This window comes from Maylandia zebra, linkage group LG7 (assembly GCF_041146795.1).
Source record: "Maylandia zebra isolate NMK-2024a linkage group LG7, Mzebra_GT3a, whole genome shotgun sequence".
Classification (NCBI taxonomy): Eukaryota; Metazoa; Chordata; class Actinopteri; order Cichliformes; family Cichlidae; genus Maylandia; species Maylandia zebra.
Window position 1 is genome coordinate 40073107 of NC_135173.1, and position 26799 is coordinate 40099905.

Below are 26799 nucleotides of genomic sequence, written 5' to 3' on the forward strand. Positions count from 1 at the left end.
GTTTTTACCTCTGACTTTATGTGAACTACAAGAGTTTGTGGGGGTTTTTTTGCTAGTTCTTCAAATGTTCAAAAAAAACATGTATGCTAATTCATAACGAAGAAAGCTTTGTAATGAAGACTGTCATTTCCAAAGCACTGCCCCCCCCCCCCCCCCCCCCCCGCGTCTGCAGCGCTGTTGAAAAGGCTGTGGAAGTCCCTGTATTAAACACGTAGTCCTGTGACACAAAAATCACCAAACTCGGACGACCACAGACTGTTTTCCTTCGTGGTGATGAAGGAAAACGCTGGGTTGGCATGTAAAAGGGCATTTATTCCCTTCAAAGACCTGCAGTTCAAAAAAAGCGCCCCTCCGACAGCCAAACCCATCTGTTCTCTGATTGGATTGTTACATTTGTGATTGACCACCAATTCACCAATCAGATGAAAGGAAGAAAAATAGGGTCAAAATTCATACTTGTAACTTGCAGGGTTTTTTTGGCTAAGTCCACACACAAATCTTTTTTACGCACGCACAAATCTTTTTTACACACACAAATCCTGATTTACAAGTACAAAACTGATTTACAAGTACAAAATATTTATGACCACATTTTGAGCCCATAGGTCTCCAACCTTTTTGCGCCACGGACCAGTTTATGCCCGACACTATTGTCATGGACCGGCCTTAAAGGTGTCGCGGATAAATACAACAGAATAAAACTAAAGAAAAAAAAAAATTATTCATAACACACATGAAAAGACCCAGGAAAACAGAGTAAACGATAAAAACGATAACAAAATAACGCTGAAAACCGATAAAAACCCTGAAAACTATACATTTCACACCTGAGCCTCAACTCTCGCGGTCTGGTACCAAACGACTCACGGACCGGTACCGGTCCGAGGCCCGGGGGTTGGAGACTACTGATTAAGAGGACCCGAGGGAAGCTCGGAAAGCTAAGCAGAAGTTATTTGGAGAGGAGAGTGACTGCCGCTGGTTGAAAAGAGAGGTATAAAAACTTCAGTGGTGTGGAAACATTATGGGTTCGCGGAGTCAGACGTGGATCAAGTAGACATAGTGTGTAAACTTTGCTACAATGTTGTAGCAGCACCACAAAGCAACACTGCAAAGTTCACTAAACATAGATGTTTACATTTTTCATTTATTTTTTATATTGCAAACATTTGCACTGTTATCAGTATTTGCACACTATTTTATTATTTTTTGACAATCTTTAAAGTCATTATTCAATACATTGTTGTTGTTAAATAAATATCGTCAAATAATCGAGATCTCAATTTCAGTGAAAATAATCGTGATTATCATTTTTGCCTTAATCGAGCAGACCTACTGGACAGTTTTGGAAAGTGTGAAGGAAGGCATAAATCTTGGACTTTTAACTTTATTTTCATACGTTTCACAGCTTTAATAACAAAAAACCTCCCCTATGGGCCATGCTACACCAAAGGAATTAGGTAACAGATAGAAAATTAAATTAAACAACAGGAAGTTCCTTTTTGTTCAATAGAAATGTCTGGGTATTTTTTACAGTGGGTACACAAAAAAGGACATTTTCCATAAAAAAACAAAACAAAAATCTTTGTGTTTTATACTTTTTCAGTAATTTTACACATTTATTTCTTACAATTTCTTTAAATCACTACAGAAAAGGTTATTTACCATGTAGAAAAACGGTGATTTCCTTTGCCAGGAGAATAACCTCCTCCTAAACGTCAGCAAGACTAAGGAGCTGATCGTGGACTTCACTACAAAGCAGGCGAGGAATTACAAGCCCCTCGTCATCAGTGGCACGCCAGTAGAGAGAGTAGACAGTTTCCGATACCTGGGTGTCCACATCACTCAGGACCTGTCATGGTCCTGTCACATCAACACCCTGGTTAAGAAAGCCCGTCAGCGTCTCTTCTTCCTCAGAAGACTTAGAGACTTCCATCTGCCACTGAAGGTGCTCAAGAACTTTTACTCCTGCACCATCGAGAGCATCCTGACGGGAAACATCTGCACCTGGTTTGGGAACAGCACCAAGCAGGACAGACGAGATCTGCAAAGAGTGGTGCGCTCAGCCGAACGCATCATTCAACCAGAGCTCCCTGACCTGCTGTCCATCTACACCAAGCGGTGCAAGACCAAAGCTAGGAAGATTATGATGGACCTCTCCTATCCCAACAATGGACTCTTCTCACTGTTGAGGTCTGGGAAGCGCTTCCGCTCCCTTAAGGCCAAAACAGAGAGAATGAGGAGGAGCTTCTTCCCCCAGGCTATTCGGGCCCTGAACCAGGTATAGGACTGGACTCTCCCACACACATCACATCACTATAAGACTGGACTCTCACACACATCACATCACCACACGCACTCTGGTTTTTCTTCATGCACACTTCCTATAATTTATAATCTCTTTCTGCTACTTGCACATTTTTTTACTGTAAATTTCTAAGTTAAATCTGTAAATTTTGTAATAACCTGTAAATTGTAAATACTGTAAAACCACTGTCATTTAATGGTCGGGCATTGCATTGCACAGCTACAAGCATTTCACCTCATGTCATACTGTGTATGGTTGTGTGTGTGACAAATAAAATTTGAATTTGAAACTGCACTTTTTTCTTATATTAAAATATCTCAAGGTTTAATTTGTGTATCAAACTTTTTTACAGTGACAGATCAAAGTTGGGTGCATCTTACCCACGATGTACAATGAGTTTGACATTCCCGATTTAAACATTTACTATTACTTATAAGAAACACCTCAAAAAGCATTCAGGAGCAGGTTTTGTAGCTACAACATGAACTACAGGAACTACAGTCACAAGACAGCTGGCAGAGTCAGCATGTCTGTCAGGCCGACAGGGGAAAAAGTGCAGGGTACAACATAACTAAAGACTTTGTGTAAACTCCTATAACCTACCAGTGAATTCGAGTAGTGAACAAGCCCCGAAGCATGACTGAATGCATTTTAGCTTTAACTGTTTCCAGTGCAGTACCTTTTTGGTAAACAATAATGAAGAACTCGGGAAATTATAGAAGTCATTTTGACGCTTAAACATTAAGGCAAACTGACAAATTTAAGAAGTCCTACTCATTATCCAGTGTCTGTCATTGGATATAGTGAGTGATTGAAATTAGCTTTTTAACGTTTGTAAATTCACAAAAAAATGCGTACCTTTTGGGTCAAAACTGACGTCTTGCTTCCCGCTCATGTCGGTAACTCACTGTTTCACAGCTGTCTCCTCCCCGGTGTTCTTTTTTTGAACCATGAGCTTTCTCTGGACTTTAGCGTATGACGCTAAATCAACACGGTCCACAACAAACCTTGGCCTACTTCCTGTTTTGTTGACAAGCGAAAGGTTGCTACTGTGCACAAGCCGGTATGCAATGGCACACTTCTAAAAATCTAAACAAATAAGTAAGTAAATAAGACTGAAAACGTCAAACTAAGGATAATTGGTCATTAGACTGTTACCACCCAATACAGCAGCCTGAAATGTTTAGCTTTGGTCAACTGTTTTTTTTTTAAATATGATATTTTAATGTCTTTAGAAAAAGACGGTTTTGCATTGTGCTGGCAACCCTGGAGTCGCGCGCTGCTTACGCTACTGACTCGGCCCATGATTGGCTAAGCGTAAAGTTCCCTCCCTCACCTGACCAGGAAGAGGCTGTGAGCGGAGCACCACGCCAGTCCGCCTCCCTATATGCATGTAGCCAAACCTGTCTGTGTGTGTCTGTGCGTTTTGTTCAGCCATGTCCCTGCTCAAAATCATTTTAAGACTTCTGGTGTTCGCCGGAGTCACCGTCCTGACCGTGCTGTTGTTGCGGTATTGGTTGGCCAGCAAGCAGTATGTGTTCAACAAAGAAGACGTCGCCAAATTGGCCAAACAGTATGCAGGTGAGTTTGGGTTTGCATGTGAAAAAAGTTGCCACTTCATTTCGTTTATATTTAAAGCGAAGCTAATTTTGGTTGCCTGAACTGCCATATCTGCATGTCCTGTGCATTTTAAATGTGTCTGTTCTCAGGACAGGACCATGAGCAAGCTTTCTCCAAAGTGGTGGTGGAGCTGAGAAAAAGGTAACGATACCGTTACACGCAGGCTTGCATGTATCAGGCAGCTTGTGGTTGCTTCTGTACAATTTCCATCACTATTAGGTTGTTTAAGCTACTTATTAGCTGCAACATGATGCAACTTATCTCTTCAGCATGTGCTCATTTCACTTCATTCTTTCTTGGTATAGTATGGATGTCTTATTCACTTTCATTTTTTAATACTGTATGAAAAATTGGTGTAGTCTAAAATAAAGCCAAAGTGAAAGTTGTCCATAATGATTTCTTTGACCTTGAGGTACTTTCCTCCGATTTTCCTACTAAAACTCAAAACTGGTAAATTTGCACAGAAAACTCTCACTTGGTATTCAGATTATTAATCAGTTTTTTAACGTTAAATAAATGGCTAACAAAGTATATTTGAACTAGGTATCCTGGACACATCCTCCCTGATGAGGACTTGCAGTGGGTGTTTGTGAATGCTGGAGGCTGGATGGGCTCCATGTGTGTCCTCCATGCCTCTCTCACAGAGTACTTGATACTGTTTGGCACTGCGGTGGACACTGGAGGACACTCAGGTGAGGAAGGAGAGCAGTTAAAGAGAGATACCGTATTTCCCGGACTACAAAGCGCACCTAAATATTAGCCGCACAAGCTAAAATCAGGGGAAAATCCTGTTTTGTACATACATTAGCCGCACCTGACCAAAAGCAGCAGGTGTTTCAATGTTGACTTATCATATGTAAGAGAATATGCACAAAGGGAATTGTCAGGAAAGAGATGGCTGTTTGGAGACATCACTTTTATTAATATTTTGAAAAACAAGTTATGGGTACATATTTGCACATGTAGTACATAACAGTAGCCTACAGCACACCAGAAAAATAGATTCGGACTACCTTTTAGGCTGAGGTGCAGTGACACAGCTTTAACAAGAAGAAAAGTCAGTCATTCACCACCATCTTTCTCTTCTTCCTGCGCACTAAAACCACCAAAGTCCTCTTCTCCAGTGTCGGATACAAACAGGCTCAGGATGGCTTCGTCATCCACTCTTCTTCTCTCCTTCGTTGTCACTTTCAAAACCAAAGAAATCCTCATTGTCAGTTTCAGAGTCGAACACCCTCAGAAGGGCCGTGGCGGTGTCCTCCTCTCCATCATGCAGCAGTCCAGCCCTTCAAAATCCGTTGGTGATCGTGGATGTTTTCACACTTTTCCACGCTGTCAGAATCCACCGGTGGAGTTGGGCATAACTTGCTTTTTGGGCATAACTTGCAAGTTTATCGCCGCTCATCATCCACGACTCCCGCTGAACGCGTAGCGCTACTTTGAAGTTTGTTTTTCGCGCTACTTCGTACGGCACTACGTTGCCTGGCGGACGGACATGTGACTAACATACCACTCTTGAACCCCGATCCTTCCGCCAGGCAACGTAGTGCCGTACAACAGCGGAACAAACAAAACAAATCGTCTTACGATATGACAAAAATCACGGACAATCCATAGAAAAGCCGCACCTGACTAAAAGCCGCAGGGTTCAAAGCTTGTGCAAAAAGTAGCGGCTTATAGCCCGACATTTACGGTACATAGATGGATCAGCTCCAAAAAAAGTTTTTTTTGTGTAAGTTGACGTAAACATCTGCAGACATAATGGTTTTGGGGAACAAGTTACTCTAGAGCAGGATACTCTGATCTCAAAGTTGAAATCTGCTGGAGTTATTTACAGTATGGTGTCAGATATGAAGGGATGAATTGCCCTTCTTATGCTCTAAAGTGAAGTCAGTCTGAAGCACCCCCATTCCAGTCCAAGTCCTTACAATGTTGCACAGTGGGCTACAACTTGATCCTTGCAATCTAGGAGATGCTGATATATAGTCCCATTCTTAGTCCCAACAATAATATTTGATTTGTGACATGATTTACAGAAGACTATTGGAATTGTATGTTTAGAAAACTATAAATACTCTGAATTGTATCATTTTGACTCTTTGCATCTTGCTGTTTCTCTCAGGTCGTTATTGGGCTGAGATTTCTGATACCATCATTTCTGGAACCTTCAGACAGTGGAAAGAGGGGACAACCAAGAGTGAAATATACTATCCTGGTAATGCATTAACTCATTACAATATTCAATTTTGCATTTATACACAATGGAAACTTTAATGTATCTCAATAACTATAATATTTTTTTTCGTTTGTTTGTTTTTTGTTTTGTTTTTGCACAAATTGGCTGGACATTTTCTTTCAAGATTTTTTGATAGAGAGCAGGAATGATGATTTTAAATATGGCAAGTTGTTCAGTTCCTAAAGCAGCCCCAGACCATCACAGTACCACCACCATGTTTGACTGTTAGGATGATGTTCTTTTTATGAAATAGTATGTTATTTTATTTTTTTAAACAGATGTAATGGGACGTAAACCCTCCAAAATGTTAAACTTCTTCAATACTTCACTAAAATATTTTCCCAAAAGGCTTGAGGATCAAGATGTTTTTGCCAAATGTTGTTCTGGGTTCTTTTGTGACCTCCGGGAATAGTCATTGAGGCACGAGTCATCTTGCAGTAATTTTGGTAACCTGCCTACTCTTGGAAAATTCCGATTTCAAGTTTTCTCCATTCATGGATAATGGCTCGTTCTTTGGAGTTCCAAAGTCTTAAAAACGGCTTTGTACCCTTTCCACACTAATAGATGTCAATGACTTTGTTTCTCATCTGTTCTTGAATTTCTTTAGATTGTGGCATGATATGTTGTCTAATGTTAAAATTTGATTACCTGAAACATGTAGGTGTAACAATATGCAAAAGAGAAAAAAATCAGGCTGTTGGTAAATAAGTTTTCACAGCACAGTATGTTATTAGCTAAACTCCTGTAGTATTATTGGGTAGTAGTAATTTTTTTTTCCTGTTCTTTCATATTCTTTACCCACAGGTGACACTATTGTGCATGCTGTAGGAGAGGCTACGTCAGTCCAGTGGAGTGCCGGGACTTGGATGGTGGAGTATGGCAGAGGATTCATCCCTTCCACGCTGGGCTTTGCTTTAGCAGACACCTTTTTCAGCACCCAGGACTTCCTCACAATGTACTACACTTTTAATGCCTACATGAAGGGTTTGCTACTTGAGGCTGGTACACTACTTACAGAAGCTGGAGTTTTCTAAGGCAAAATAGAGTCCTAGATGATTGCACATGGACATTACCATCAAATCTTGTGCTGTGACATTTTCTTCCCAACCACTAAAATCTGGTAGAGGAGAGACTTGCTGATAATTCAGAGTGCTGACATTTAATATTTTTATATGAAATTGTAGACAATCCAAATTTACATTGGTACAGTTGATCATCTTCATTGACTCTCTTGACCCTCATAAAGGCTATGCAAAAGAAAATGTCTTACTCCATTTCACCGTAACATCAGATTTCAAACTGAGCCAAATCACCCAAACAAACATTGCATTCTGAATGGCAGCCTTCCTTACTTTACCTCGATTTTAACAGTGAAACTAAGCATCAGGTCATTAAACATTCCACTGAGAGCTCAGACTGCCTCCAGAGTCAGAATGACTAATAAAAGGAAAGAAAATCCATATTATTAGGATCCAATTTAAAGATGAAAGCCTTAAAGCTTATTTTGCCAAATTTATCATTCTTTTGATAAAAATAAGGCAATATATGCAACCAGGTTTGGTTGTGTTTACTTCTTCATAACCAATGATTTTTACAAATAAATACTGATATTCAAAGTGGTTTTTTTGCAGGCCAAGGAAAATCTTTCAAAACAAATATGCAATGTTTAATCTGGATTGTAAAACCTACAGTAATGTATATAATGCACAGCTAAAGTCACTATTTTCTTATTAGATGCCAATTTCCACTTTGTGCAGATTCTCTGCAGATGAGGTCTATTGTAAATGTAGCTGCATTAGGATTCGGGCTCTCTAAGCTACTCTCGGTGAGAAGATGCAAAAAAGAGAAATTCTGTTCTTTGCTTTTAAAGCTTCTCTTGGCATTGGCCACCATTTACCGATTCAAAGCTCACCTTTTGTGTACCGTGTGTCTTTTGAAGGTGTTTAAAAACCTGGGAGGATATGCTAATGAAAGCTCTCGTCTTGTCAGCTGTGCGACCCTTGGTGGTTTTATTTTTATTTTAACCTGTCTCTGCTCGAGCTCATCTTCAGAGCTACATCATTGTGGCAACCACCAAATTTTCTGACTAGATGTGTGTGGTTTTGACTTTTTTTTTTTTTTTTTTTTTTTTATCTCAGAACTGTGGAGGTTAAGGTGGAAAACTGAAATCCTTTCAAACAATAAAGCAAAACATTTACATCATATACTGTACATACTGTGGTAGGACACCAATGATGTTATTTGGAGAAACTCTTTAAAATGTTTGTGCAAGTCATTTAAGGTAAGAAAATGGGAAAACACGGTTGTATCATACTACAGACTTCTGCTAGGTTTGCCTGTAATTCTGTCATTTTCTAATTTTACAGAATGGTTTAATTATGTAAACTTGATTACTTTTTTTTTTGTCAAAAATGTTCTGAGCTCAAATAGCCTATAAATTAACTTGAATAATACTGGACTCTGACCAAGCTACTTGGCTTCAGTATCTGCAACTTCCGTTCCTGGTCTTGAATTTTGCACTGGCCCACTGGGAGGGCTAAATATCTACATCCTATTGTAGCACTGTGGATAAATGTAATTGTGGTGTTTTACACTGCTGCTGATTGTGTTCTCAGTTTGTATCTTTTCATGTAAAACAGCCTTATTTTCAGGCTAATGGCTGAACTTACTAAGAGCTATGTAGGGTTTCTAGTCTAGTGAAAATGTGCTGTTACTACTCTAACTGATGTTAATTAGAAGCAGCATCAGTAGCAGTGCATTCTCAGATGAATTGTAATACTGTACCAGATGTGCAATTTACTCGGGGTTAAGAATGAAACTGACGGTGCCAAAAGAAATAAATGTCTTTGAACTTAATAGAAGTGTGTTTTGCTTATTTCTCTCTATACTGTGTATTTAATCAAGGCAATGAGAGGACGACTGGCATATAAACAGTAGCTGTCAATATTTGATCTTGGCTGCCTTATTTATAATAGAATTGTGAAATGACATTTAATATTTCATTGCAATGGTATTGAATCCATAAAAAGTGCCTTTGCCATGATGCTCCAATGCTAAACACAAGATGAGTGAAATCTCAAGCTTGACACTCCAAATCCTTGATTGTAAATACTCAATGGTCAGATGGTATTTAATAAATCTGGTCATCAGATGAGAAGACAAATATATCAGTCCTCATCTCTGTCTGTAAATGTCTCAGGCAACCTGGTTGTGTTTCATATACACAGAGGTGTGTGGTAGATTTTTGTGTGATATGTATAACTAGGTAACTATATACACTATATATCTATGTGCACTGAACATACATATTTTAACTTTCATGTAGAGTCTTAAGCACAAGACATTTTGCTTCACCGAGGTTTATTAAGGTTTTACAGTAACAGGGCAGTTAATACTGTTGAGAGTTCGCCTAAATAACTCACTCTCCAGCTCCGGTAACTAACCTTCCCTAATACACACTCAATGTCTTTCATGAAGTACAACCAAAAGAATAAGTAAAAGCAAGTAAGTAAAACTTTATTTATATAGCACCTTTCAAGATAAAAATCACAAAGTCCTTCACAGAAGCTAAAACCTAAAAATATTGTAACAGAGATCCTGAACACATCACAACTAAAATATCATACGATATAATCACACACACACACACACACACACACACACACACACACACACACACACTATGAACCTACACTGAAGTGTTTTTTCCAAGATTTAATAATTAGGATTAATGTGTGATGTTTGACCGTGTCATGACCTATTGTGATAAGCCAAAGCCAAAGGGTAGCTGGAGTCCTGACTGGCCTCTGGCCAAGACCTTGGCCACTACCTGAACCCTGCAGCTGTGTTTGGACGGGTGGGAAAGTTACCCAGCAGCAGGGGGCGGGGATACTGGTCCCTATATATCAGGGGACCAGAGGACACCCCAGCACTTTTTCCCCTCTGCTGTTTCTCTCTGTCTGCCTCTGTGTTGCTCTGCTGTCTGTGCTTAAGGCTGTACACCCTGGGGTTTTGCTTTGCTTGTTTTCTGCTTTGTAATTCTCTTGCTAAATGTCTGTATGTATTTTTCCTGCTGTTCATATGATTCAGTGTATTAAACTCTGTTCCAAGAATTCTACTCTTTTCCAGAGCATCTTTTTGAGTGTCTTGATTTTAATTGGATCTAAAAGAGGTTGGATCTCCACATCGTTGGTGGGAGAAGGTTATCAGGTTGGCTTCAAAATTTGCGACCACATGTGATAGGCATTTGTGTTGTACATTTGCTTAAAGCTGTAGAATATCCTTGCTGTTGCTTGTTCACCTATTTATATATACTGTATATATTATACACTCATTAGACAATTAGGTACTTCTTGCTAGTACTGTGTTGAACTCCCATTTGCCTTCTGAAGTATTCCTCAGTGATTTTGGTCAATATTGGCATTAGAGCATCACACAGTTGCTTCAAATGTATTACGTGCACATCTGTGACACAAACCTCCCATCACAGCATATCCCAAAAGGTGCTCTACTGGATTGAGACCTGTGACTGTAGAGTCCATTTTAGTAAAGTGAACTGATTGTTATGTTCAAGAATTTTTTTTATCTGAGCTGCTTTGTGACATGGTGTGCTATCCTGTTGGAAGCAGCCATTAGAAGATGGGTACACTGTACTCACAAAGGCATGGGCATCAGCAACGCTCAGTTGGTACTAAAGTGTCCAAATTGTGCCAAGAAAATATCCCACACACACTCAAAAAAATGAAATTGGGTGGTTGTTACATGCATAAGATCCAAACTTGTAATTTGAACTAAATAATTCCATGTTTTTAAGGTGAACGTAATTAAATCATGTAGCATCTGCATGAAATTCAGCAACTTAATTTGTTCTTGTTGAGATGACATCATACAATCTAGTAAGAGTGGCTGGATCCAGGCAACTAACCGCTCTTACTAGATTGTATGATGTCATCTCAACAAGAACAAATTAAGTTGCTGAATGATTTAATTACGTTCACCATAAAAACATGGAATTATTTAGTTCAAATTACAAGTTTGGATCTTATGCATGTAACAACCACCCAATTTGATTTTGGGGGTCGACTCACGAAATTCACAAGATCACATTAGATGTCAAACCACAGGAAAATCAGTGGGGTTACAAGAGGAAGACAACCACACCACGTGTATGCTGTTACTATTTCTTATGGTTTAACTTGTCAAGAACAACAACATAAAGCATCATCAAGCATAGCTTTCCTACTTTTGTTAAGTCTGTATTGACAGATTAATGCCATGGTGGTTCGTGCTGTTACCTCAGAGGAAGAAGATCCTGTGTTCAAATCCACAATGTGGCGAAGTTTGCAGTGGGTTCTCTCTGTGTACTGTGGTTTCCTCCACAGTTAAAAGTCATGCAGTTGTAAGGGTAACTGGTTATTCTAAATTGCCCAAAGGTGTTAAAGTGCAAATGATTGTTTGTCTCTGTATGATTGACTGGCGACCTGTCCAGGATGTACCCTGTCCCTCTTGCCCTATCACTTCCGCAGCCCAGATAAAGCTAAGAAGATGGGTGGATTGGAAGTTGCTGTAAATCCATTGATTTCTTTTTTTGGTTGAACATTACTTAATATGAATACATGTACTACAGACATAAGTTACATTTCATTCATTCAACAAGATTATCATTGGTGTAACAAACAAATATTTTACTAGTTCATGTAACAAGACTGATTTTTGATGTGCCAAAGTGTTTAAACAATATAAGATGGATTTAAATAAATTTAATTAGACTAACGTGGTGCAAACATGTTGATTGAACAAAAGTCAAATTAATTGAATGTTAATGTTAATATTATGTTAAACCTACACACATATATCGTGTTGAGACAACACAATCAAGATGGATTAATATAACATGATTTGTTTAGATGGAATATAAGTGGCAAGATAAAATTACGTTCATCCAATGAATTATTTTTTTGAGTGCAACTTTATACCACCGGCACCCTTTCATGTTGTTTATTGCAAATTCTGGCTACCATCTGCTCGTGACCTTGACATGTCATCTTGATGGCATCTACATGCCTAGATGCCATGAGCTGCTGACATGTCATTGTCTGATTAGATAATTGCACTACCAATCACTGAACAGGTGTACCTATTAAAGTTTTCAACAAATGCATATACTTTAATATTCCCTTATTCCTGCTAGTCTATTGTGTGTGTGTTACCATGTTATCTTAAATATAGGTTTAATGTCAGCCTAACAGACTGGCTTGACCTCATTACCGTTTTGCTCTTTAAGCTCTTTGGGGGAGATTTATTTAGAATCGAAGCTGGACAACCAGTGTTGAAATACCAGCGTGATTGAGCAGGAGCTGCACCTAATGGGATAGACAACACTCTCTTTAACTAATTGTTTGGCTTATTCCAGGGTGTTTATGTCCTCCCACTGGTTGCTGGAGTTGTGCAAATAGATGTCTCTGTGTGTATGTCTGCCCCTGGAGACACACATGCACACAAAGAGTTAGAGCACAATAGTTACTAAGGATGGACACAAGCATGCCCTCAAAAACCATACAGCCAAAACGGATCTATTCATCACCCATATTCACATTTACAAAACACTCACACACATTCTGATAAATTAAAGTAGCTTAAAATGGTGTCCTTTGATAGTACCGCTGTGACTTGCATGTTATATAGATCTCTTCTGCTCTCTAGTGGAGATAATCAGGATGACATACATCAACTGATCAGTTTCAACCTGAAAAGAAATCAAATGTGAGCTCTACAGGAGGCTTTCAAAAGATAATAACATCAGAGTAAAAGGTAGTAGGCTACATGTCAAACTTGGAAAACATTTGTGATTGAGTACAAAAGTGCAATATAGGCAGTTAAGATATTGCGGTTTAATGAAACCTAACAATAAAAAAAACCCAAAACTTTAGCATTCTAGCTTTTAAAGAGCTTTTAACATCTCATTTTTGCAAAACTTTAAGTCAATGAAACATTTTGTCATTGAGATTTTTCTAAATTCTCAAAGTAAGCATAGGTGATGCTTTTCTTTACCACCGTTGCTGCTTCACAAAAGAGGCATACTCTTAAGTACGGTAGCCCCGAGGGGAACGTAAGACCCGACAGAACTACGCGGTGGACCAACTTCACCATCACCTAACGAATAATACCGACCTTACGAAATTTTTACAGCAGTAATGGAGCTCAATTATCAGTCAATGAAAGTCGCCCACCAGGCCCGAGAGGCGGTGAGTGAACACGGGCTTTTGTTTCTTGTTGTTTTACGCAAATTTGACGCACAACTGTTTTCAGATATCAGCTTGTGACTAACTAGCAGTGGCAGTGAACAGATGGGCACTGAACTGTCTGGTACTGTAAGCAGTGTTAAGCTAAAGGCATATGTATCCAGGTGTTGGTCGATTTGTTTTACACATGTGATGGGATTTCTATATTGTCGCTTTCACGAGCGTGGTAGTTAGCCGTCGAGCTAATCGTTAAGTTCTGCATGCACTCACTGGTTGCCTAGAGACAGCGTCAACTGGTTGTTGTTTGTGGTTGGCTGGCCCCCTCTGCTGGCAACTGTGTTTTCCCTGTATTTCCAGCCCAATATAAAATATTCCTCCTCCACATGTTTGAACCAGGGAAGAGAAGAGAACTGAAGCATTAACGAGCACAGGCTAACTCGTTAGTTGATAATTAGTGGCTACTTTTAGTTAGACCACAGACATAAATAAATACTTTAGGGAGTGTCATTTCCATCTTTATTGTCTGTGCAGGTTCTTAGTCATCCAGGTCATGGCAGTCTTTAAGAACTTGTAAAAAAAAAAAAAAGCAGTTGGACTTCTTTAAGTTTGATGATGTTTTTCATCTTTCACCCGAGAGGTTTCTTAAGTTCTAAAAACAGCAGGTGGAAGGTGCAAGGTATTTAACCAATAGTGGGAATTTTCACAAGCTTAAAGAAGTACAGTTCTTGAGACTTCCATCTTTACTGAAATTAGGCATACAGTTAAAGCCCGTGGGTAGCACAGTGGTAAAGAGTTTTGCCTCCCAAAGAGGTCTATCCACAGGCCAGCTGGCATGTCTCTGTGTGGAGTTTGGATGTTCTCCTCGTGTCTGTGTGGGTTCTCTTCAGCTACTCTGGCTTCCTCCCACAATTCAAACACATGGACATTAGTTTAATCAATGACTCTTAACTTGATCATAAGATAGGAATGTGTTAGCCCTGCGTTAGGTTGGCAGCATGTCCACGGTGTACCATGCCTCTCGCTATATGACAGCTGGTACAGACTCCAGCCTAATGGTGACCCTGATTGGATAAGGCGAAGTAAAAGGATGAATGAATGGAGTTCCAACCAGTATTTGTTGAGTGCTGTGGCTCACTTGTGTAATGCTTTTGCTATTATGCATAGCATCATGGCCTAAAATAATACTGTTAAATGTTATATCTTGCTATAACCTGTATATGGAGTGGCTAATTTCTTTGCATTTCAGTGATTCACTTTAAAGTTTTGTTTATCCATAAGTTGTGACACTTCATATCCTTCTGTTAAAAAAATCCTAATATTCTTCTAAAATATTTTGCTTTTGGGGGGACTGTATTGGTCTTTATTAGACCATATCTGTTCTTCATGACACCTGTGACAAATTGAACAATATTATTTGGTAGTTCTTTCTCATATAACAGCTCCATTTGAATTCCCCTTTTGTCCTCTTGTTGTTGCTGTTCTTGTTGCTGTCCAACAGGATGAGCAGAGGACTGAGATGAGGAAGAAAAGTCTCCTCATCCTCATCTATCACCACCTGCTGGGGCAAGGGTCAGTATAAAATTGTGTGTGTGTGGATGCATCAAGTGGTGATCAAAAAGATGAACTTTTCTTTTAAGTACATTTTTAGCATCAGGTTTAGATACGGACTTTTAAAACAGGTGGCTGAGTTTCTTTGATCAGAGCAAGTAGAATACATAAATTCACTCTTTGTTACTTCAAAACAGAATGGCATTATGCAAAATGGCATTGCTGGTTTATTATTGAATAAGTGGTAACAAAGCAACCAAAAGGTCATATTTGTATGTCTGTATAGAAAAAGTGAAATGCAATTCATCAAGACAAGCACATCAAAAATCTGTTCCTTGCAATGTGTCTGTCCACCAGCTATGTAGCTGCAGCAGTGGCCTTGGATCAAGAGACAAATGGAGGTGTGAGGAGGTTCGAGGTTAGCGATAACATCGATCTGGAGATGGTGTTGATGGAGTATGAGAGCTACCACTACGTCAAATTCCAGAAGTATCCCAAACTTATCAGAAGAATAGCAGAAGCAGGTGCAAGAACTCTGCTGAAACACTGAGAAGCAATGAAAATTATATCTCATGCTCTGTAAAATTATTAAAAACTAACTTATAGTCTTAGCATGTTTTTTTCTGATATTTTTTTCTGTCCAGGTGAAAGAAAATATCCAACACGTAGTGCAACTAAGAGGTGAGTCAGTCACGGGCCAAGTATGCTGTGCATACATGCTCACAGTAGAGGTGGGGAAAAATCGATACAACATCGAATCTCAGTATTTTCGGTGGCAATATTGTATCGATAAAGCAACACAGACACTGTCTTATGGTGACATTTAGGGCAGAAAAAACAAAAACTTATTGCATAAAACAGATATTGACAAGTTGAACTTTGAGGAGATAATTTGTAGTTGAAATGGGTGATAAATTGCAAATATGTTATTGCAAAACTCAGCATGTCACAAAATATTAAAAATCACAATAATAATTATGAGTGAAGTATTGTGATAATATTGTATCATGGGTGTGTCTGGTGATTCCCACCTGAATATATAACAATAAGTGAGTCTGCCATGCTGCTAGTCCATGCATGACAGTTAAAAAAATACATGTGTTTTGTTTTTTATTTGTCCCCAGGAGTCCCCGTTCAGCTGTGAAACCCCTCCCAGAAATCAACCCTTCCCGGAACACAAACACAGGAACTGGAGCAAAGAAGCCAGCCACTAGTGTACGGGCAAATGTGGAAAAATGAAGTCAAATCAAAACAACTCTGTACTCTAGCTAGCAATTATTCTGACATTTATGTTAATTTCCTAGGAGAATGGCACCTATCTTGCTCCACAGTCATCGGACTTTGGTCTCAGCGTATCCTCCATCAAAAATGCACCAGCTGGAGAGTGTGCCACAAACAGGAAGGTACTGGAGAAGTGAATACTCTGAGAACAGAAGCAAACCTCATCGTCCCAATTGAAGTTAATCACATTTTTTTCTTGTATGACATTTATGAGACGGTTTTCATTTTACGATGATGCTGCAGCAGGATGCTAACAAAATTGTTTATGTTTAATTCATTACAACATAAACCAGCACCTTTATGATCTGGGGTTGATTTGGCCGTGCCAAATGCAAAAACATAAAATAGAAGTCCTCACCCTTTTTAAAACAAAATTACCGCTGTCACTTTTGTTCCTATTATGTTCTCTTATGTATCTTGGGGGCAGATGACTGATGCCAAAGGTGCAATCCAGGATGCTGTCAGAGGAGCTGGGATTGATTCAGACCATATGGTAATTATGCTGGAGCCTTTGAACTAAACTGACTTATAAAAAAGGTCATAATATTCAGACAAGCTTCAAACAACTGTGAAATGTGTAAAAATATATTTTGGTAACAGTCTGAATTGTCCAAAATAAAAACTATTTGAAGGCAACAAAAAGTACAAAATGTCTACTGATAATAATAAAAAGTCTATGTTGCAGGAACGCCTACTGAAGCCACTGAGTGGCTTTTCTGGAATGAGTGGTGAGATGAGGGCACTAGCTACGATCGTCAGCAGGGTACACACACACACACACACACACACACACACACACACACACACACACACACACACACACACACACACACACACACACACACACACCTTAATAAGCCTGAGGAGAAGCTGATTTTATCTTAATTTGTTCCTTGGAATATGATGTAAAAATATGAAAATCCTCCATATGACTACAGAGCAGCAGAGGGCTTTGTTTTGAATGAATTGATCTTTTGTATTAATGAAGGCCCAGGCTCTATCCACTTCCCTTACCTGATGTTTCATTCTAAAAGACACCTATTTACGCAACCAGGATGTGTGTGGGGGCCAATTTCTGGCTTATGTCTTCCACATGCATCACTCACTCTCTGTTGTGTGTGTGTGTGTGTGTGTGTGTGTGTGTGTGTGTGTGTATGCTTTTCCAAAGGACATCTATTTGCACAGCCCCAATGTGCGATGGGAGGACATCATTGGTCTGGAGGATGCCAAGCGATTAGTCAAAGAGGCCGTCGTTTATCCCATTAAGGTGCGGCCGCTACCCGAGCATGCTGGTATTTCAGCTCCGGTCGCCCATCTTCGATTCTGAATACATCTCTTTTAACGGGCTTAAAGAGAAGGAGGGCAGTGGGGTCAGGCCAGTCTATTAGACTAATATTAAATCTTTACCTGGGATATTATGGTAACACAGATACAGAAATGGATAGAAAGACACATGTGGCATGCCATGTAGAATTTATTGTACTGCTACAGTCACACAAGTTGTGCTTCTGCAAATAGATAAAAACTGCATCATCAGACTTATCAGGTTTCTTTGCACAGAGCTCAGTTTGCTATTGGTGTGCTGAAAATGGAAATACAATGTGTTCTCATACTGAGCTAGGATGTGATTTACTCAAGTTGTGTATCTATACTGTTTTGTTCATGTTTCCCCCTCATTCTTTGACTCAGTCTCTCCTCCTCAGTATCCCCAACTCTTTACAGGCATCCTGTCTCCATGGAAGGGTTTACTGCTCTATGGTCCCCCGGGTAAGGACTCAAGTGCAGGATATTAAAAAATGTCAGGGTCTCACTATGAAAACTTCACATTCCCTTACCCACGCAGGTACAGGTAAGACGTTGCTGGCCAAGGCCGTAGCTACAGAGTGTAAGACAACCTTCTTCAACATCTCAGCTTCCAGCATTGTCAGCAAGTGGAGGGGAGACTCTGAGAAACTGGTCAGGGTAGGCTGTCAGCTATAGGAAGAATTTTACAAAAACATGTTTGAATACTATTCTCTGGGGGGGGGATGTCTAATTAGTGTAAATGATTTAATACATGTGTCTGCAGGTTCTATTTGAGCTGGCCAGGTACCACGCTCCATCCACCATCTTCCTGGATGAGCTTGAGTCAGTGATGGGCCAGAGAGGAAGCAGCATGGGGTGAGCTCAACCACGAAGTGCAGTAAAATGTAGCTGTGCCACTGCTGCTGTCCACAAAACCTCTGTTTACTGCTTTCAGGGGCGAGCACGAGGGGAGTCGCAGGATGAAGACTGAGTTACTGGTTCAGATGGATGGACTAGCCAGATCAGATGACCTGGTTTTTGTACTTGCTGCCTCCAACCTACCTTGGTAGATTAATCACATGCACATTTGGACTTATTGGCCTTCTGTTGCATATACAAATAAATAGGAAGACAGAAAAATGCAACTCACTATTTTTGCTGTTTCAACCCTCCTCGTAAATTTATTGCCAGCATCATCTCAGCCTGATTTTAACATTCATTCATTTTTCTTGCATTGAATGCATTTGAAAAAAGACCCTTCATTTTCTTGACAAACACAAGATTATGATGTTATGATTTCAAAGTCACAGCTGTATAAATACAAAAAGATGACTACTAATACAGCTATAAAATTATGACAGTTAAATCTGCCTTTGTTTGTTTCTAATAAATCTTCTCTCAGGGAACTGGACCACGCAATGCTGAGGAGGTTAGAGAAGCGGATTCTAGTGAGTCTTCCCTCTTCACCAGCTCGCCAAGCCATGATTTCTCATTGGCTGCCTCCTCTCAGCTGCACAGGAGGGGTGGAGCTACGCACTGTGCTAGACTACGAAGCACTGGCAAAAGTGCGTATGGAGTTTGTCAAGTGTTTAATCGTTATGCTTAACAATTTTTCTGTAATTAATATTTCATAAATCATATATGTTATCTGGAAGGAAATGTGTTCACTCATGTACATCTGTACATTTGTGTGTTTTATTTCCAGGAGATGGAGGGCTACTCTGGCTCAGATATAAGATTGGCATGTAAGGAAGCTGCCATGAGACCAGTTCGAAAGATCTTTGATGCTCTGGAGTCACATCAGGATGGTAGGACAACACACACACACAATGTCAAGATTGACCCCTACAACAGCCATCTTCTCTGTCTTACTGTGATTCTCTTTTACAGATGACACAGACATGCCCGCCATCCAACTGGAAACTGTAACAACAGCTGATTTCCTGAATGTGATTGAACACACCAAACCCTCAGCACGAAACCTGATGGACAGATACACAGCCTGGGAGAGAGAGTACCAATCTGTCTGACACTAGTACACATAACATGAATGTAAAGACTTTCATACTAACGCCACTAAAAGTGATGATAACTCGTTTTTACTGTTACAAATTTATATCCTGCACTATACTAAAAATTTACACTAATGACTATATATTAGCGTAAAATGTTTCCTATACTTTGGATATTTGTGACAAGCTACTGCAGGTTGGAACGGTGTACATTTTAATAACTGTGGAGCTTTGAAAAACTCTTTTTGACAAGGAGAAAATATTTGTTCATTGATCATTTGTTTTCTTTTTTATTATTTGAAAACAAAAAGTATACAACCTAATACAAATACGCGAAGCCATACCAAATGACTATTAGAGCTGGCCTACTGGTATTATACAGCTAATATATATATTGTTTAGTATTAAACTTTGCTTGTTCCATATTCAGTTTTTCAGCAAAACGTGTTTGAGTCCATAAGAAAAGATTCATTCTTATATCTGGAGGAAGATTTTTTTTTTTCAATAAATATTAATGTTAGCCCGCGACTTTGTTCCAGATTTGAATTTTGGCCCACTGTGTATTTGAGTTTGACACCCCTGCTCTAAACCAAGGCACAATGTACATTCCAAATTCCTTTAATTTTAAATATGTTTATATTGTCTATTCTGTAAAATAGTCAGATGTCTATTCACCTGCTTGCTGCTACTACTGCACATTCACCCAATGTATATACTATATATATATATATATATATATATATATATATATTTATATATATAATGTTCTTCCTCTACCCCCCCCCATTTTTTGCACATGTCGAGGAGCGTGTCAGGCTACATTTCACTGTGTGTTATACTTGTATAACTATGCATGTGAGAAATAAAGAACCTTGAACCTTGAATTGTCTCTCTATTATGTTTTAACTGCATCTTCCTTTGTTTGAACCCATTCTCCCAAAAAACTGCATTAGCAGTGTGTATGCAATGAAATTAAATGCTTATTGCAGTGTAGGAGGCTCTCATTGTTCCTTTCCGGTAACTCTGTGTCATTTATTCTATTCTCTCCTCCTTTTGTTTTCATTCTCTCACCTTATTTTCATTGGCACGCATGTCTTTCGACTCTTTTCTCACCTTCTTTTTTCCTTCTATGCAGCGTTTTTGTCTTTGTGCACATTGCCTTTCCTCTAAACTTTACTTTGAGACTGAGGAAGCAGAGTACTCGGAAATGTACTATTTTGTGTACTAAGTAGAGTTGGATGTCTCGAGACCGGTCTCGAGACCACTTTTACGTGGTCTTGGTCTCGACGTACTTTTGTCTCGGTCTTGCTGTCTGAGGTCAACATAGTGGTCGGGAGATTTGGAGTCAACAGTATCCATGACACACAGCGTAACGTTCGATAATGTATCATGCGCAAAAGCTTTAGCTCTGAGAGCCGTGCTTAGAGAGTGCTTTGTAGTGAATCAGAATAGTCGACTCCCATTGAGCGAGAGCCGGCTCCTCAATTAATTTCCTTTCGCTGCTCAGCTGTCACACAGCGACACACAGTGGCTCAGCCATGCTCAAATCCCTCCACATTGTGGCATTTTATTATTTCGCCTTTCGCGCCCTTCAAACACAACTAAATGCAACCCGTTAGATTGAGCAGTATGCCCGGTCAGTAAGTTACAGAAATGTCAGCGACTTCGTCTGTCATAAAGTTTGCGTTCATAGAACACAAAGAGTTTTTGGTAAATGCAAAAAAGAAGCATTCGGCAAAGTGCAGGTTTTGCAAAGTCTCCTTGACCGAGACAGCTGGGACTACCTCAACCTTCCCATATGGAAAAGATATATATAAATCTTATAAAGTTTGTATCTGTCTTGTGTGAAACTTGTATGAAAAGCATATAAGAGTGAAAACAGATATAAGATCCCTTGAAAAATTATATAATGAAACTTGTATGTTTTGGATACTTACTAAAACAATGTATGAAAGTAATGCAAAAGTGGCCACTTTCATGAGTAATCACATATAAGTTTTTACTATTTCTTTTCCGTATGGGCTTCACCAGGCACCTGGAGCGCAAACACCCTCAAAGGTAAGCTAGCCAGTAGCCATCTATCCATCTTCAAACTCTTCTAACTACCTTTCCAACCTCAGATGACCAGGTCATGTTTATGTAATATTGTTATTTATAATGTGTTCTTCAAACCCCTACGGTGGCCCATAGAGACAAAGCATGTACAAACTCCAAGACGCTTACAAATTCCAAATAGCATGCACAAACTCCAAAACACATACAAAATCCAAAACACATGCAAACTCCAAAACACGTACAAACTCCAAAACACGTACAAAATCCAAAACACATGCAAAATACAAAACACGTGCAAAATCCAAAACACGTACAAAATACAAAACACATGCAAAATACAAAACACGTACAAAATTCAAAACACGTGCAAACTCCAAAACACATGCAAAATCCAAAACACATGCAAAATCCAAAACACGTACAAAATCCAAAACACATGCAAACTCCAAAACACATACAAAATCCAAAACACATGCAAAATCCAAAACACGTACAAAATCCAAAACACATGCAAACTCCAAAACACATACAAAATCCAAAACACATGCAAACTCTAAAACACGTAGAAAATTCAAAACACATGCAAACTCCAAAACACATGCAAAATACAAAACATGTGCAAAATCCAAAACACATGCAAACTCCAAAACACGTAGAAAATTCAAAACACATGCAAACTCTAAAACACGTAGAAAATTCAAAACACATGCAAACTCCAAAACACATACAAAATACAAAACACATGCAAGCTCCAAAACACGTGCAAAATCCAAAACACATGCAAACTCCAAAACACATACAAAATCCAAAACACATGCAAAATCCAAAACACGTACAAAATCCAAAACACATGCAAACTCCAAAACACGTACAAAATCCAAAACACATGCAAACTCCAAAACACGTGCAAAATCCAAAACATGTGCAAAATCCAAAACACATGCAAACTCTAAAACACGTAGAAAATTCAAAACACATGCAAACTCCAAAACACATACAAAATACAAAACACATGCAAGCTCCAAAACACGTGCAAAATCCAAAACACATGCAAACTCCAAAACACATACAAAATCCAAAACACATGCAAAATCCAAAACACGTACAAAATCCAAAACACATGCAAACTCCAGAACACATGCAAACTCCAAAACACATGCAAACTCCAAAACACGTACAAAATCCAAAACACATGCAAAATCCAAAACACGTACAAAATCCAAAACACATGCAAACTCCAAATCACATGCAAACTCCAAATCACAACGGAAGTGCTCCAGGACGCTAGGGGCAGTGTTGAGCTCGATTTACAAAATAAACGGCAAGTTTGTTGCAAACACATGGGCTCTAGTCTCCGTCGCGCTTCCCAGGTTGCCTAGCAACCATGATACTAACAGCTGGAAACGTGTCATACAACTTTGTTTGACAGAAATGAAGGAGAACATATTTTTTTCATTTGTTTGTTTGTTTCTACAAGAGCTTTGTGTGATTTGATAAGTATCTGAGGCTGAGACCACAGGACAGTAAAACATGATTGTTGGTCTTCATTTCTGTACTGAACAGTCATTTAAGATTAGCTAGTAAATAACAATTAGCTAATGTTGTTCATGAGACTAAAGTCATATCACTTTGGTAATGTAAATATAATATGGCCAATATTATGGTTATTATATTAGTCATTATTAGCTATTACAGCAGTGAACATGAACTCTGTGTCAAATACTGAGCTTCAGTACAGATTCAAGTTGCAGTTATTTACAGTACATGTCTTACCACCTTAAATCTTCACTCAAAGACAAGTATATAGGAATGACTGCCAAATTTATTTGCCACTGAAGCAGAAGGATGGCATCTGAATAAAACCTCTCTTGACATGCCTAGATGACATTAAAGCTTGGTTGGCTCTAAACCTTTTAAATTTGAATGAAAAGAAAACAGATTTGTTGGTGTTTGGACCCAGTGGCTCCTGTGAGTCCTCTTCTTTTCATTTGGAACCCCTGGAAGTTTATTTTAAACCTGTTGTTACTGCCCTTGGTTTTAAGTTGAACCAGTCCATTTTTATCATTTAAGGCGACTGGCAAGAGTGAAATCTTTTCTTCCTAGGCAGCACTTTGAAACCGTGATCCATGCTTTTATTTCTTCCCCTGTGGACTACTGTAACGCACTTTATGTGGGGGTCAGTCAGTTGTTACTCTGACATCTGCAGCTGGTTCAAAATGTATATTGACAGTGCATATATAGGTGTATTATATATAAGAGACAAATGTTGTTCCTTCAGTATGTTGGCAATACTAAATTTGGCTCAATGCTTACATACATGTGTAAAAAGAACATGTACAAGCTGTGATAACTGTTTCTGGTAGAATGAAGGGTAGACTGATATATTAAACATTCCTTTATTGGGTTAGAAAATCAGACCATGTCATCCCATATGGAAAAGATATACATAAATCTTATAAAGTTTGTATCTGTCTTGTGTGAAACTTGTATGAAAAGCATATAAGTGTGAAAACAGATATAATATCCCTTGAAAAATTATATAATGAAACTTGTATGTTTCTGATACTTACTAAAACAATGTATGAAAGTAATGCGAAAGTGGCCACTTTCATGAGTAAATCATGTAAGCCTTATATGATTTACTCATGAAAGTGGCCACTTTCATGAGTAATCACATATAAGTTTTTACTATTTCTTTTCCGTATGGGATAACTGCTTTAAGTCATACAGAATAGATATCAGAGCCTTAAACAGGCTGGCTTCTGCTAAATGGGTCAAACTGGGCAGAAAGTATACAAACACGTAACATCCTTATAGAATATGATGTAACACTATAGATCAACTTACCTCAGAATATATAAAGCATATAAACAATTACAGCAATATGATGCAACAAACACAGCAGTGCTACTAATCCAAAATACTCAAAGCTTCATAGAACTGAAACAAACATTTATTTTTAGTTCCATTCTGCTGCTGATACATACTTTATTTTTCTGAACATTAAACTTGTTGCTTCCTTTCATAGTGCGTAACTTGAAGGCCCTGAGTACTTTCTCCCACACTGAAAACACTGGAATGATCAAATTATTTGAACATTACCTAATAAGACTGATTCAGGACAGACAATTAGTTATGTTAAACTTTCTTAGCAGTCCTTCACAAACAGGGAACAGTCTGTCTATTCTCTCCATCTGTCAGCTGCTGCTGGCTCTTCCTCCTCCTCTTCCTCACATACTGCTGAGTTTGTCCTGGTGGATCATCAGGGGTGCAAAGCCTCACAGATGATGTGTAGCAGTGGGTCCCTCAGTCTGTCCTCACTCTGGACACTTGCAGTTGTCACACATAGAAATCAAATGTGTGATAAGCTGCAGGATTCAAACACAAGTGTAACTTATAAACACATGTTCATACTTTTATTCCACAATCAGAGAGAAAGAAAAAAAGAGAGAGTGCAGGACAGACAGACAGGTGACAGTCTCAGGTGTATACACTGCTACAAAACAGCACACGAGAAGGAGGATTTAGTGTTTGTGTTATTACGAGTGCTAAACAAGAAGAATTCCCAGATGGTACAGTGGACACGTGTGACTCCTGTGATTAAAGCATCTTTCTTTCAGCTTAACGAGTGAACCGTCAGCTGACTGACATGACTGACTTTAATTATGCATAAAATCATCACATTCTCTGTAAGATTAAGCTCAGCTATTGAACGGCAAATATTTTGAAGTAAAGGCTTTAAAACCAAGTTAGTACAAACGTCGCTAATGTCACATAACTTTCCCGACATGTTGCCAACAGTAATGTTTTAATGTTCTTCATTATAAAAACATTTGCACATAAATAAGTGACATAATATTCAGTACTTACTTCTGAAAGTTTACTCTTCGTCCGCTCCGCTTCCGCCGTTTTTTAAATTATCCACACCACCGCCGAGCTATGAAGTCTGGGATATGTTGGGCCATGAAGGCTACACCGACCCATCCTTAAAATTCAGGGAAATTAAGGACGCATTTGAGGGCCGCATGTAGAGCAGCCTTTGAATTGGGACAGTCTTCGTCGTGTCACTGTGACGTAATCGGCCTTAAAATGCGGCCTTTAAGGCTGCAGACCCCAAATCCGGTCATTGGTACTTCCTGGCTTGTGTAGTTACTAGGTAACAAAAGCTCAACATTGCCCCTAGCGTCCTGGAGCACTTCCGTTGTGTTTTGTATTTTGCATGTGTTTTGTATTTTGTAAGTGTTTTGTATTTTGTAAGTGTTTTGTATTTTGTACGTGTTTTGGATTTTGCATGTGTTTTGTATTTTGTAAGTGTTTTGGAGCTTGCATGTGTTTTGGAGTTTGTAAGTGTTTTGGATTTTGCATGTGTTTTGTAGTTTGTAAGTGTTTTGGAGCTTGCACGTGTTTTGGATTTTGCATGTGTTTTGTATCTTGCATGTGTTTTGTATTTTGTATTTTGTAAGTGTTTTGTATTTTGCATGTGTTTTGTATTTTGTAAGTGTTTTGGATTTTGCACGTGTTTTGTATTTTGTAAGTGTTTTGGATTTTGCACGTGTTTTGTATTTTGTAAGTGTTTTGGATTTTGCATGTTTTGTAGTTTGTAAGTGTTTTGGAGCTTGCATGTGTTTTGTATTTTGCATGTGTTTTGTATCTTGCATGTGTTTTGTATTTTGTAAGTGTTTTGTATTTTGTACGTGCTTTGGAGTTTGTAAGTGTTTTGGATTTTGCATGTGTTTTGTATTTTGTACGTGTTTTGTATTTTGCATGTGTTTTGTATTTTGTACGTGTTTTGTATTTTGCATGTGTTTTGTATTTTGTAAGTGTTTTGGAGCTTGCATGTGTTTTGGAGTTTGTAAGTGTTTTGGATTTTGCATGTGTTTTGTAGTTTGTAAGTGTTTTGGAGCTTGCACGTGTTTTGTATTTTGCATGTGTTTTGTATCTTGCATGTGTTTTGTATTTTGTAAGTGTTTTGGATTTTGCATGTGTTTTGTATTTTGGACGTGTTTTGGATTTTGCATGTGTTTTGTATTTTGTAAGTGTTTTGGAGCTTGCATGTGTTTTGTATTTTGTACGTGTTTTGTATTTTGCATGTGTTTTGTATTTTTTAAGTGTTTTGGAGCTTGCATGTGTTTTGGAGTTTGTAAGTGTTTTGTATTTTGCATGTGTTTTGTATTTTGTAAGTGTTTTGGAGCTTGCATGTGTTTTGTTTTTTGTACG

The 26799-nt window shown here is 38.8% G+C and overlaps 3 protein-coding genes across 3 annotated transcripts in view; 2 read left to right on the forward strand and 1 right to left on the reverse strand.

Annotated features, from left to right (window-relative positions):
• Positions 1-3544, reverse strand: part of galt (galactose-1-phosphate uridylyltransferase) — a 36723-nt gene extending 33179 nt beyond the window's left edge. Inside the window, exon 1 of the mRNA XM_004538373.5 lies at positions 3164-3544. Within this exon, the coding sequence (XP_004538430.1) occupies positions 3164-3200 (37 nt within the window). The 5' untranslated portion in view covers positions 3201-3544. The remainder of the gene's footprint in view (positions 1-3163) is intronic.
• Positions 3545-3609: 65 nt separating this feature from the next.
• Positions 3610-8649, forward strand: sigmar1 (sigma non-opioid intracellular receptor 1). Its single transcript, XM_023153116.3, has 5 exons — positions 3610-3886; positions 4015-4066; positions 4469-4617; positions 6048-6140; positions 6966-8649. Exons 1-5 carry the CDS (start codon positions 3742-3744, stop codon positions 7193-7195), a joined length of 669 nt encoding a protein of 222 aa, XP_023008884.1. The 5' UTR covers positions 3610-3741; the 3' UTR covers positions 7196-8649.
• Positions 8650-13237: 4588 nt separating this feature from the next.
• Positions 13238-20388, forward strand: katnal2 (katanin p60 subunit A-like 2). The gene is made up of 16 exons (XM_004538372.4): positions 13238-13405; positions 14901-14971; positions 15308-15474; positions 15595-15631; positions 16075-16165; positions 16255-16353; positions 16659-16724; positions 16917-16994; positions 17400-17498; positions 17935-17998; positions 18075-18193; positions 18300-18391; positions 18471-18581; positions 18918-19080; positions 19221-19323; positions 19406-20388. The coding sequence occupies exons 1-16, from the start codon at positions 13355-13357 to the stop codon at positions 19543-19545; spliced, it is 1551 nt and encodes a 516-aa protein (XP_004538429.1). The 5' UTR covers positions 13238-13354; the 3' UTR covers positions 19546-20388.
• Positions 20389-26799: the final 6411 nt, after the last annotated feature.

Coding starts and splice junctions, on each gene's coding strand:
- katnal2 (XM_004538372.4), top strand. CDS start 13,355: ATGGAGCTCAATTATCAGTCAATGAAAGTCGCCCACCAGGCCCGAGAG. Junction 15,475..15,594: donor CAGAAGAATAGCAGAAGCAG/GTGCAAGAACTC, acceptor TTTTCTGTCCAG/GTGAAAGAAAATATCCAACA. Junction 16,995..17,399: donor TAGCTACGATCGTCAGCAGG/GTACACACACAC, acceptor GCTTTTCCAAAG/GACATCTATTTGCACAGCCC.
- sigmar1 (XM_023153116.3), top strand. CDS start 3,742: ATGTCCCTGCTCAAAATCATTTTAAGACTTCTGGTGTTCGCCGGAGTC. Junction 4,067..4,468: donor GTGGTGGAGCTGAGAAAAAG/GTAACGATACCG, acceptor TATTTGAACTAG/GTATCCTGGACACATCCTCC. Junction 4,618..6,047: donor GGACACTGGAGGACACTCAG/GTGAGGAAGGAG, acceptor TGTTTCTCTCAG/GTCGTTATTGGGCTGAGATT.